General features: G+C 33.5%; 1 protein-coding gene across 2 annotated transcripts in view; it reads right to left on the bottom strand.

Moving 5' to 3' along the window:
• LOC149420247 (UNC93-like protein) overlaps positions 1-14,291 on the bottom strand; it is a 265,802-nt gene that overhangs the window by 226,732 nt on the left and 24,779 nt on the right. For both annotated transcript variants that reach the window (XR_016302721.1, XM_089636549.1), the window contains exon 2: positions 9,857-10,140. Coding sequence is in view for 1 of the 2 variants with exons in the window: in XM_089636549.1 (XP_089492675.1) it covers positions 9,857-10,107 (251 nt within the window). In the remaining variant the exon portion in view is untranslated. The remainder of the gene's footprint in view (positions 1-9,856; positions 10,141-14,291) is intronic.

Here is a 14,291-nt window from a genome sequence, read left to right on the forward strand (position 1 = left end):
AGCGCTATATTAGCGGCGGACACATGCCTGAACGGATGACGAGCCTCGTGCTGGCACAGTTGGTGGACGGGGTAGTCTCTCTCCCTGCAGCAGCTGGTACAGTTCCTTCGCTACCTAGGACTCTTGCAGCAGAGTCTCCATCTTCTGTCTTCGTCGAGCGTCACAGCGGTGCTGCCAAGGTTTGTTGTCTATGTGAGGATGTTGTGTCAGCGCTCTTTATTGGCAGCAGATACATGTCAGCGCTATATTGGCGGCAGACACATGCCTGAACGGATGATGAACCTCGTGCTGGCACAGTTGGTCTAAATAACAAATGTAGATCCTAGGAAATAAATTGTACAGCGCCCTTGAGGTGATTTTTCACAAAAACGGCGCTATACAAATTATCCAATTATTATTATTATTATTATTATTAATCAAATATTTCTGTTGTTTTCTCTTCATGATCCTCCAACCTACAACTGTTTTCTGTTTTCGTTTTTGGCAAATTCAGTCATTTATTAACCCAAACGGCATCGTTTTATTCAATCTTTAACCAAACATGTAATTCCCATCTTCAGTTGGTACGATTGGTTGATTGGTTGGTACGATGGTACGATTTAATCGAACGTTAATAAATTTGTTTGTACGGTTTTCGTATTTATTAAGGATGAATATTAAGGGAATAAAAACACGATTCTGTCACTCTCTTAGCAACTCTATTGAGTATAATAAACTACCTATTGATTCACGAGAAACAAGGGATATTAAATGACAATATAATATATTAGTTGACGCAGAACACATGGTTGGATTCCCGAATATATCAAAAGTACTCGTGTAATTACCCGAAATATACCTACGCGGCATGGAGGGACACGAAGTAAGAATCTGCTTGTTAATAGATACATGTATCACACCATTACAATTTCCCTTTTTCCATCTTTTTATCCCTTTTTAAAGTTATGACATCCTTGTACAAAAATCTGGTGTGGTTAGAAAAAAAATCCACCCAGCAAAATTAACAAATGTAGCAGCAGATTTTAAAAATATATCAGATTATTCTTTATCCAGAATGTTTGATTTCCTTTAAAAAACAAATATGTATTTTAATTCTCTGCATGGGGACCTTATTTTTTTTACATATTACTCAGGCCTACATAACGTCTACAATCATTTAGGAGGAATAAAACTTGTTTCCATTCAACACTACATTATGTAGTTAGATTATGTAAAATTGCGATAGCATTGAATAGCAAGGTTTCATGATCATTGTCGCGCGTCGGACCTGGGGGGGGCCCTGACTTTCCCTCGGCCAGCTCAGAAGCGGGGGCTTGAGACGTCTCTCTCATAGTCAGGGTTCGGGGTCAGCGCGAGGCTCAAGAATCCATATCCCACCGTCTACACAAAACACTCCCATACAACCGCTATCCCCAAATGAAAGAGGTTAGGTTTTTATAAATCAACATTGTATTTGAGCGGCAAAATGGACATTACATGGGTGAATGACAATAGAATACAGGTTGTTACATCCTAACTAGAATTATCATCAAAGGGTTCCCTAATCTCTCTCTGGGAAATAATTAACAGCTCTCTAGACCGACAGGCAGCGTGGACGAATTTAGGTTATTAGCGGACACATTCAAGGGTAATAGGAAATGTAAGAGACTCACAGCATGGTGTTGTCGGGGTATCCTGTTGATTGCAGGACGGTGCGCCGTGTTTCAAACAAACGGTGCCAGCCTGTCGATGTTCAAAGCGCGACATGGTCGTACATTTGGCTTCTCGACCGAGCGGTGCGAATTGGAACGCGGGCGCCGAAACGAACACACGTCCAGCTAGGTCAGAGGTCGGCGCGTAAGAAGGAGGAACGAGGAGCTCGGTCGCCGGGGGTGGGGGGGACTGTAGCGGATCTTTTGCGCGTTACGTTTGACCCAGCAACTAGCCTGATAATTCCCGCTACTCAAGTTGGCAACTGTAGGATCTTTGCGCCTAAAATCTGTTATATGACATCATATAATAATCAATTCATATTCGTACTGTGAAGTCAACGACCGAAGTTTACACAATATTATTTAAATAGCGTTGGAATACCGGTTCAATGTTGTGTAGTAAAATTATATTTCATATATGTGTGTATTTTATTTATACAGTTTAAAGTTGATAAAAATACACTTTACTAAATGTGATCTATACTGCTGTTTATATGACATGTTAGTAATTAAAACAGTTATTTTGCTGCCTGCCATATACTATACAGGTCAAATTTACTCTGATTGAAGCATTAAACTTTAACCAACTTACCGTCACGCCGTTTCCGCAGGGGTAGGCAGAGAGGACGGACCGCCAAACAAATCGGTCTTGGCACACACTACTTGCCTCATTCACATGCATATATTGTCTCTTACATATTATTCTGACCATTATTATTATATATTCTGACTCTTAACACGGCCCGACTCAAGAATCTGACTCACTCCATGGAGTCTTGTCTTCCTCTTGCATCTATAACACTCCATATATATGCCCAAATCATCTGAGCGTCCCTTTCTTAATCTTACTTATTACGCTTATATCAGCCTTGCTTTCTTTACGGATCTCCACATTTCTCACACGCTCTTACATGGTTTTACCATATTAATGCCTCAGGGATCTCAGGATAAATAGGATAAATAGGATCAGGGATATATATTTAAATTAGAAGTAATAACTGACCATAAACTTCTTTATTTTGCATAACTAATATACATTTAAAACTATCATTACCGTGTAATGTGAAATTAAAGAACTCTCCATTAAGACATTATTTGTTACTATCAAAACAATGTGATAAAGAAAACTACCAAAAAAAAAAAATTAGCGGACAACGATTGCGATTCTAGATGAAAAACAGTATTTTAGTAAGTAAGTACTTTCAGATTATTAATATAATAGTTTTTATGAGCTCGATTTGTTTTAACAGTCGATTGGTTCTTCATAGAATATTCTATTTTTATATTTGAAAAATCTTTGAAGCACATTTCTGATTTTGTAATTTCTTTGTTCAACTCCTAATTGTGCAAGGAAGTGTTAATTAATCCGTTTTTCCACAATGACGCAGAGCACTAAACCCAAATGAAAAGATAGTTATTATGAAAGGAAATATAATAAAATTGAAATTGGATTATTCAGAAAGCTAATGGAAGGTTTAATGGCTAAAAGAACGGGCTCATACGTAAACGATAGAATCTCGAATGACCGAAAAGTTCCCAATCGTATTTCTGGAAAGGGGAAATTCTTTTGCGGTTATGGTGCCATTCAAAGGCACGAGGGAAATAGAGTTCTGTTTGCTTTTCGCTTCTTTCATCTTCGTAACTGTATCCAGGGGAGTTTAACCTCACAAAGCTATGATATCTCGGAGAAAGGCGAATGGAGATTGAAATCTAAATATTTATCTGTTTTCCATCTTAATTTGACGCCGTTTTGAAGCAGAGCTGAGGGAAAAAGTAAACCAAAAGATTCTGCCGAATTTTCTCACGCACAGTTTTGTTCAATACATTTATTTAATTCAACTCTACGCGCGAAGCTCACGGGATGAGCCATTGGTAATATAATATCCCCAAACGGGACATTTTCAGGCTTTGGTATTTTGAAATCCCAACTCTTAAAATAGATTGCTTCCTTTCCCCAAAATACTCATCGTGCAACTTCCCAAGAGACAATACATATTCCCAGAGAGGCTATGACAGTACATGACGACATATTTTTGTGATTTAAATGTTTTAATCTTGTCACGCAAATTTGGTTGAGGCTGGTCTGGTTTTTTTCTGCTGAAGGTATATTCAGCTTGGTATCTTTCAAACATTATTAAGTTAGTGTATAATAGCAATTGTTAGAACTGGGAAAAATAACTGTCATTCGCGATAAAGATACAGGTGCATTTTATTTGTTAATTCATATTTCGATTGTATCGCTAGCCCCATGGAATTGACTATTTTTGTGAATGAAATTTTAATGTACCTTTATATTTTTTTATCACCGTTTGAAAGAAAATATTAAGTAATGATTTTACATCACAAAATTGATTGCAGTGAGTTCTATTTCAGAGGTTTATTTTTTAATATTAGTTTTGTTGTGGCTTCCTGTGTTATTTGATCATTGTGCATTATTACTGCAACACATTTCCAGGAAAATTTTGTTTCATTAGTAACATTTTGTAGGAACTTCCCATTGAATAAATAGTTCCGAAAGTAGAATATCACTAGTTATGAATTTGGGGGTACCTACATGTTTAGTAAGAATATACTATTAATATCACATGCCATACGTAAATGTACGCAGACCATATATGGTCCTCGTAATCTTTTTTGGAGTATATTTATTAAACTAAGAAAAAGAAAGTATTTCACTGATTTTTTTTTACTTTTCATTGAAGAACATAACAAGGAACTAACTTGGATCTCCTAGATCCTCAAATAAAGGATGTTTGTCTTACCCGGACAACATTGTTAATCACTTAACCATTGGGACCTAATTATTAAACCTCATATTTGTCGGTCTCATATTTAAAATTCAGAATTATCAATATTATCTTGAAAATATTTTTCTCATATATATTTGGCAGTTACCTATTTAAATGATTACTAATATCTTATAAATTGGTTTGTAACCTAGATAGTGCTTCGGATTTAATTTGTATATTTTAAAATTAAATAAAATAATGCTTTCGTTATCAACCTATTTATTACGAGCTACGGAGAAATGGTAACATGATAATAGCAAATGCATTAACCCCTTTAGAAGACCTGCAGTTGGGCTATTTATTCATATCATGACTTTAAATTCTTTGTTTTATCTATGTGTAATTAATTAAACTAGGACTAAATAAAATTTAATTCAATTATGATATATTATAATAAAACAAATAAAAAACTTTATTCCACTTAATTTTATTTTGACCGTAACCGGTTTCAGCTCGTCAAAGCCATCTTCAGACTGGTACACAAAATTCTTAGTCTACGGTTTATATACACAACATATGGGGGAGGGGGGAGAGGGGTAGTTTATAGGGTTTTAATCAATTTTATTTGTTACTAAGTCGTTTAAGATTGTCGAATTTCTAAATATTTGGTAAATCCAGTAAGCTAATTACCTTGGGTTTGTAGCTCATTTCAATATTTATTAGGGAAAAAACCTCACAGGTAATATGCATTATTAATGACCTAATTACTACAAATGTAGCATCACATTTATTAGAAAACAAACACTCGTTTGATAAAGACAGAGATGTTAAAGACCTCCATACTTGCAATAAAGGCCACAAGCTTGATAGATTAGAATCTTTAAATTATTTATGATGGGATTATATTTGCTTTTTGAAAATATACATGTTTACATTTGAGAAATTATTATAGGAATTAAGAAAGTAGGGACTTAGCAACTGATACTAATAGCTTATTAATTACAAAGTTACTTATTGAAGGGGTACATGTTTACATTGAAATAGGGATGGTCTAACCTAACTACATATTTTAATGTCGAAATTATTATGAAAATTACAATGGATACAAGAGCGGAGACTTGGCAAATGATTCTAATTGTTTATTCATTACAAAGTTAGGGTCTATTTTATTAATTAAGCGAGTAATTTCTAAAGATTCTAATCTATCAAGCTTGTGGCCTTTATTGCAAGTATGGAGGTCTTTAACATCTCTGTCTTTATCAAACGAGTGTTTGTTTTCTAATAAATGTGATGCTACATTTGTAGTAATTAGGTCATTAATAATGCATATTACCTGTGAGGTTTTTTCCCTAATAAATATTGAAATGAGCTACAAACCCAAGGTAATTAGCTTACTGGATTTACCAAATATTTAGAAATTCGACAATCTTAAACGACTTAGTAACAAATAAAATTGATTAAAACCCTATAAACTACCCCTCTCCCCCCTCCCCCATATGTTGTGTATATAAACCGTAGACTAAGAATTTTGTGTACCAGTCTGAAGATGGCTTTGACGAGCTGAAACCGGTTACGGTCAAAATAAAATTAAGTGGAATAAAGTTTTTTATTTGTTTTATTATAATATATTATAATGGAATTCCACCACGAATTATCGGTCTCAAAAATAGAAATATTAATTCAATTATGATATTTTTAAAGACTTAATAGTTCATTGTTGCTGTTATCTCTCTAACCATAAGCTGTAGCCGTTTGTAAAATTGGAAATTGTTCAACTTAAACATTTCGTCGTATAAGACATTTGTCGAGAATTCGTTTCCCCATCGGTGTATTATATAATATAATATTAGATGACACAATCGATAAAATTGGTTCCACTCGTTTGCCTCCAATTAGTTTATTTTTAAGGGTTTGTGCTAGTTATCATTATTCGTAATTAGAAAAACTTTTAAAAATACTCCCTTTTTTGCCAAATACTTCTCTAATTTCTAACCGCGCCTTGCCAAGCGCCTGCTGGTATAAACAAATATATTGCGTAAAACTGCAACAAACTTTACTATTTTGCTAAAATTTTTCTTTTTTTTTATATTAACTCCACACAGGAGGCCCTGAAGAAAATAATTTCCCTCAAGGCCTATGTCATCTTTGGGGATGCTGTATGGAGGGTATTTTTGGGGAGAGGAAGGAGTGAACATGGGTCTTGAAGAGTCCCAAGTTGTAGGAGGGAGAAAACACAGAGGCCGGCAGTTCGTTCCACAGCCGAGCTGTTGAACCTAAGAACAAATCGTAGAAGCGACCCGTTCTCATGTGACAAATGTCAACCGTGTACAAATGTTGGGCACGCGTTTGGCGTGTATCCTGACTACGCACCGGTGCTGAAGGGATCAATGACCCTAGTTCCTCAGAGCATCTTCCATTTTAATACCGATAGAACAACAACAGCATACCTACCTGACGCCTCTGCTCTAAAGATTGCAGTCCGTTTGTTAAGATTGGGGAATCTATCAAACGGACCGCCCGTTTCTACACAGTGTCAAGGGTTTTTTCAGGTATTTAGGGGCTCTGGACCAGAGATGGCTGCCAAATTCGACAGTAGAGCGCACTTGCGATTTGTACAGGGTCAGCAGTTGTGTACTATTAAAGTATCTGCGGGCCCTGTACAGACGCCCAGCTTCTGAGAGGCCAACTTTACTCTAGCTTCGATGGAGCCCCCGTACCTGAGCTGGTCACTTATAGTTACACCAAGCATATCAATGGAAGGCCTGTTCGGAAGATTGATTCCGTTGAAGGAGACTAGATTATCATTTGGATCCCTTTTAGACGTAATCAGACAGGATTGGGTCTTTGAAACATTAAATTCGACGAGATTATTTTTACCCCAGGAGGAAATACTCTCGAGATAACCGTCCATTCTCTGCTTCAAAGCCCTCCGAGCCGTTGGAGTTTGTGTGCCCTTTGGGGGCCTGTCAAACAAAAAGCTACCGTGAACTGTACTGTCATCCGCGTAACAATGAATCGGTGCACATGTCAAAAGGTCATTGATGTGCAATAAAAACAAAGTCGGAGACTTTTTACCACTGACTTCTAATTACTATGTTGTAATTACTGACTTCTAGTTAGTAGGTAGGTAGATAGGACGGACTACTGAACAACTTGGTCTTGGCACACACTCCTTGCCTCGTTCACATTCTCACATCGTCTCATTTATACTATTATTCTGACTCTTGACATGGCCCGACTTAAGTATCTGATTCACATAATTTTTTCGTTGAGCGTCCACGACTTCTTTGACCATTCACATTTACGTCTTTACACTCCTTTCTTCATTCATTCGCTCTTCATGCCCAAACCATCTAAGCGTCCTTTTCTTAATCTTATTAATCACACTTACATCAGCCTTCCACTCTTTACGGATCTCCACATAACTTACACTATTACAAATGTTTTTAACACACTTACGCCTCAGGGATCTCATTTCTACAGCATTCAGTCTACTTTCATACTACCTCTGCGATTATCTGTCCCACTTACTATGTTGCGTTATTTATATCAGTTTCCTTAGGAACAGTAGCAATTCATTTCTCATAAATATTTTTTTCAGCTACAATACATTTATTAAAAAACGTCAAAAATGGCTATAATTATTTATGTGCAACATTTTTACAGCTAGGCTAAAGCTAATCATGAAAAAACAATGCATCATCCATATGACTGCGGCAGGTTAAGAAATTTTTCTCAGTGCAAATAGTGGCTCGTGATTTTATTTCTGATTTATGATTTACCCCCGTGAAATAAGTTAAGCGTATCCATACCATACATTATATACCGTAAGTTAAACTACCATAATACATTTTTCACTAGAATAAGAAATTTAAGCCTCCTGAATTGACACATAAAAAGAAAACCCAATAAATATATATGATTAAGAATTTTACGTAAATTGAAAGACCAATTAATTGTTTGAAATTCCGTATATAAAAGAGATATATCTCCGTAAAATTAATTAGCTTGTATACTTGCAAGCAAATAAGTTACATGAAGAATATTAAAATAAAATTAATCAATAAACTATATGCTTCATAGAAACGTACTTTGAAGTTTTGATAATAAGAAACCTATGACAAGCACCGGCATGCGGCAGTAGAATATACGATACTAGTAAACAAACCGTTAAGTAATGTTATGTCAGGATGTCAGGATAAAAAAAGATATAAAACAATAGAAATTAAAGTTGCCTTTCCTTTATGAAAGGAAAGGCTAATTATTTATTATATTATTTATGAATACAAAGTAAAATGCCTACGAACAAATATCTAACAGGTCTAATATCATTATTGGTGACTAGTTAATAAGCTAATACGTACAAGAAAACATGGTACACGTACAATAAAATTATCTACATTATGAAAAGCACTAGCAGCAGAACGTTTGACAGTAGCAACGAACCGTATATGACTCTCTGGCTTTTAAATATCATAAACAAAGAACATTGTCAGAAAAATAAGTTTCACCAAGCATAATATCATGGTTAATCGCCGGTTAATGCTACATACCCTATGCCAAACACCGGCAGCAGAAAGTTTAATATTAGCAATGATGACATTTATTGTCGTAGTATACAGCGAATTACATATTTATTCAAAACACCAAAACCTTTATCAAAGTTTGGAAACAAAGTAACATGTCTACCCTGTAATGATCGCTGATCAATTAATACAATGCTACGAACACTCAGCATATGACAAGCACCGACAGTTGAAATTTGACAGTATTAGCAAACGGTAGATGACTATCGAATGTCATTGGTACATTGGATTCATAGAAGATAAAGTAATTATGTTAAACCCAGGACAATATAAATTATGTTTGGTCACTTATTGCGAAAATGATACATACCCTATCACAAGCACTGACAGTAGAATGTTTGACAGAAGTGATGACCCTCACATGGCTATTCAAAATAACGTGGGTACAATGAATTCATATTGAAACAAAGTTACGTAAAAAGTAACATCGAGTGTAATACATTATGCTTGGTCACTAGTGTAGCTAATACGACAATGATACATAACATAACCTTATGACAAGTACTGACAGTAGAATCTTTGACAGGAGTAACCATCCGTTGATGGTTATTAAAAATATTGTAGCCACATAGTATTCCTGTGGAAATAAAGTCACGTATATAAGCTATACAGAGCGCAAAATATCGTATTGGTAAGTAGTTAATTAGCTAATACGACAGTGGTACGTACCACATAACAAGCACCATCAATATAATGTTTGACAGAAGTACCACTACTACCTGTAGATGGCTATTAACAAAATTGTGGCTACATTGTATTCATATAGAAACAAAGACTCATAAATAAGTAACACCAAGGACAATACATAATGTTTGGTTTGTTAATTAGTCAATACGACAATGATACATACCCTATGACAAGAACCGGCAGTAGAATGTTTGACAGAAGCAATGACCCGTAGATGGCGGCCAAGGTCAAGGCGCCCAGCGACTGGCTGCTGTTGATGGAGCTCTGCAGGTTGGCGGTGCCGTGAAAGGCCGTAAAGTGAATCATGAAGGCGAACGAGATGACGAAGAGGTTCTTGTACAGCCTCCATTTCTCGCCCTTCTCGAACCCTTCCAGGTGTTTCTTGGCCTCGGATTTTAACGCTGCTTTTGACATCTTGATTGGTGATCAAATTAGAAGTTGTTTCACCTGGAAAAAATTAGAAAAGTTATTAAAAAGTGTGGCAATTTATGGTTTTGAAAAAGATTTGTGAAAACACATTCAGAAAATTGAAACCAACATTAATATTTAAACATGTACTAGAAACTTTAGGTCATTTGCAGTGGAATGTTTTTGCGTTGTTTAATTTTTTTTTTCAATCTTAATATCTGTGTGTTGCCAATCGATACCTTTTATTATAAAAAATACTAACCGAAAATTCGATACTAAAAATTTAATTGCAAAATCTGGAGAGTTTTTATGGACAAAGGTGTTTCTAATTTTGAATCCTTACCTTTAGTCATAATTTTTAACTAAGAAAAGTAATATTTTAGGCCACAATAAAACCTGAACATATCTCAATTATTTTTCTGATGGCGTTCTTAATAATACATTAACATTGCAACATTTCTTAACATTCAATGAAATTTTACTTAAAGCACCTGCTACTATATTGATCATGTTTCCGGTAAAACGATTATGTAGGTACTAAGGTACTTGTTTTCCTCTTTCCTAGCATCTCTATTAACCATTATTTCACGGCATATAGAAATTAATTTGCATTTAGTTAGCATGTCTTTTGATTTTCAGTATTTTTTGATATTTAATGACTCGTGTGAAATTGGTTATTATATCATCTTAATATATAAAATTACATGTAACTTTGTTCGTACGCGCTAATCTACGAAACCGCCCAATCGTTTTAAATGAAACTTTGTGAATGTTTATGGTTAGTTCCAGCTTGTAACATTGGATAGTTTTAAACACGATAGTTGACGCTGAGGTCGAGATCATTTTTTTTGTTTATTTTCGTAGAATTTTTTTTTCAGCTTTTTACTTCTCTACACCCTCTCAATATTTGTTTTTCTTATTTTAATGATGTTTTATAGGAAAAAAGGGTCGTAATTTATTTTTAACTTGTGTAAGCTTTAAATATTCATATTGGCAAAAGCCGGATAGACAAAAATATTGTTCACCAAATCGCACTACATTAAATTTAAATTCTTTGATATAATTTAAAACAATAATATTGCTTAGACTTCAATCAATCTTTATTTAACTGATTTTTAATATTTTATTCTTATCCTTTATCAATTAAGAATTTTCATTTTATTTATAAAAATTAAACATGAGATTAATAAAAAATGTATATCCAAGTGTTTTCTATGAATTATATTCGTACGGCAATCTGTCACACTGTGAAAGACATAAACTTCATGGCAGTTTCAAGAGTATAGAATGGTACCGGTCGCATTTATATTAATTCGCTATAGTACTGAATAATTATCAAAATCTGATGAATTGATTGATACCAAATGAAACGTCTACAATATCTGGATGTGATCGCATCTATTCTATGTATGTCAAATGCATAAAATATCCGACAACAATGACAACAGATAAAAAGTGGTCTACATAAAATGAAGTCTAAATAAAATGCGGTCAACATAGAAAACGGTCTGTAGTAGGACAACGTCAGCCAGGCCCTACTAGTATTATAAAGAATTTTATACAATTTGAACCAATGCCAATTGAAGTGCAAATGATATGTGAGATATATTATACAATTTACTACATACATCATCGTATTATAAGCGATACCAAAAAAATGAAGACAAATAATAGAGAAACTTACCCTCTGTTATATTGATTTGTCCATAAATCGTTACAAACCTAATTTCAACATGATAAAACGTGGTCGGATATATAACATTATTGTTCGTTATTATTGAGTTATGTGCCCGAAATACATTTCCAAACCATTTATTTTTCTTACTATTTTGTTGATTTATTTTTTCAGGAAACCAAAGAAGGAATTCGTAAATAATAAACATTGTTTACGTGACATAAATTTACTAAAAAAATTCTTCGAAGTATTTTTACGTTATAGACGTAAATCACTAAGAGAAAATATTACTTGTTAAATGTACAATATTACATTATTGTTCATTAGTGCTTATTATATTTATGCTAAAAAATGCAACAGCTGAAAAAACATTTTTTGCTGAGAAAGCGTTGACGAATAATTAATGTCTAATTAATTCTTCAAGAAAAAAACTGTCGTAACGAACACTTAATAAATTATTAAACAAAAAACAGTATTACGTCAAATACATGCATGATAATTAAAAGAGCCAGTTAACCTTGACAATGATTCAATATTTATAAATAAACAAATACGAGTCAAGGAAATAATATTAAAAAAGCCGAATATTATTTGTTTAATCTTTCTTGTAACAACTTACTGTCAACTAAAAACTGGCTTTACTAAAGCCTGTCTTTGGGAATTTAACTAATTACAACACTACATCAAATTTTTACGGTATAATTATTCCAAATTAAACCATGAAATGCAAACTTAACTTACTAAAAACAACCGCGATTCAAAGTCTTATGATCTCGTCAAACACCACATTACATAAATACGAAAGTTATTATTATTTTTTCTGTGTCAAAACAATTACCTCCAAATTATTTACTATGCTAATAATTTCTAAGCTTTGTAATATTTTGCTATAGTACAACATAACGTCTTACGCAAAATTGTCAACTAAATTAATTCACGTTGTTAAATATTTTAAAATTTCCGTCAAAAAATACTGATAAAAGAACAGAATATTTGTTTGAAGAAGTAGGTGGAAGATTATCAGCCTTCCCCTTGTTTTGAAGGTCAAGTATGCAAAATTTCATCAACCTCGGAAAATTTTACTTTTTAGATTTAGTATAATCTATTCAAGATCATGGTTGGATGACATTAAGATGAAAAAAATCTGTGTTTAGTATTACAAGAAAACCCACTACCACAACGGACTGTGCAAAAAATCATTCCGGTTTTAAACATTATTAATTATCCTAAACGAAAAAAAAACACATATTTTTGTAAAAAGAAATATACGCTTCGACGCATAGCTGTGTAGGGAATGCACTAATAAATAATTATTACATAAATGTCATTCGATTTATTTTGTTTATTTTTTTAAGAGCTTGCTCGCACGATAAATAAAAATGACTGCATCACGTATATGCTACAAATAATACTTGAAGAATTAAATAAATTACGTGTTTTTCTATAAATTGAGATTTTGTATTTTGAATTTGATAGCCTCCGTAAGGCTCTCGACTAGCACGTTGGAGGTCACAGATTCAAATCTCGGTGTGCACAGAAAAAATTATTTGATTTTTTGTGTAATTTCACAAATTACTCAATTAAAATATATATACTATATTTACGGCAAGTTCCATAGTGGAAGTGGTACTCTCAGTATAGCATCGATGTAAGACCGTTCAGAAATGAAATGTTTGCTTGGCCATGTTTATTGACTAAATCTGAAAAGCCCGGTACTTCCTCATCTTCATCTTTCCCATCTCCTTCCCTTCCCTACTATGTTCAGTCTCACAAGATATCCCAACTGCGGATGACACAGTCTCAATGGCAATAACAATTTTTTTTTATTTTTTTTTTAATTCCTTTATTTATCCCAATTTTTACATTAATTACATTCAATATTATATAAATCAATACGAATAATGGGAACCCACTAAGGCGCAGTCTGTGCGTGGGTAATATATTTAAGTTATTATATTATTGTACCCAGAAATAAACAAACTGTGGGCAAAAAAATGCAAAACCATTATATTTACCAAGCCATAAAAAACTATAATAATCTCCCTTCCGAATTGCGCTGTATTACGAAACAACAAGAACGAATAAATAAAATCAAACTTTTTTCCAAAAAAAATATAGTAAAAAAAAATATATATATATACATTATCATATATAGTTTACACATAACATAATATTATAACATAGAATCTAAGTAAGAATCGTGGCTCCCTTATCAGGCACAAGAGCTCCTCTTTTCTGATAAGGTATTCATGACCAATTATGAAACTAAATTTTATATTTTGCAAAATATGTATGTATTAATGTAACCCATATGATCTATATTAAAATAATAAAAAAAATTAAAATATATATATATAAAACAAAAACAAGATTACATTTTGTCTAAGCGGTTTGTGTTTACAATAGTGTATAGTGAAGTTATAAGCGTTTATTTTAATATATGGTAAATATTTTATGAGAAACATAAATTGAAACAAATTAAATAAAAAATATAGAAAAAATAATAAAATCTAAA

Source organism: Hesperophylax consimilis, chromosome 10 (assembly GCF_061612785.1).
Source record: "Hesperophylax consimilis isolate HC1 chromosome 10, BYU_Hcon_1.0, whole genome shotgun sequence".
Classification (NCBI taxonomy): Eukaryota; Metazoa; Arthropoda; class Insecta; order Trichoptera; family Limnephilidae; genus Hesperophylax; species Hesperophylax consimilis.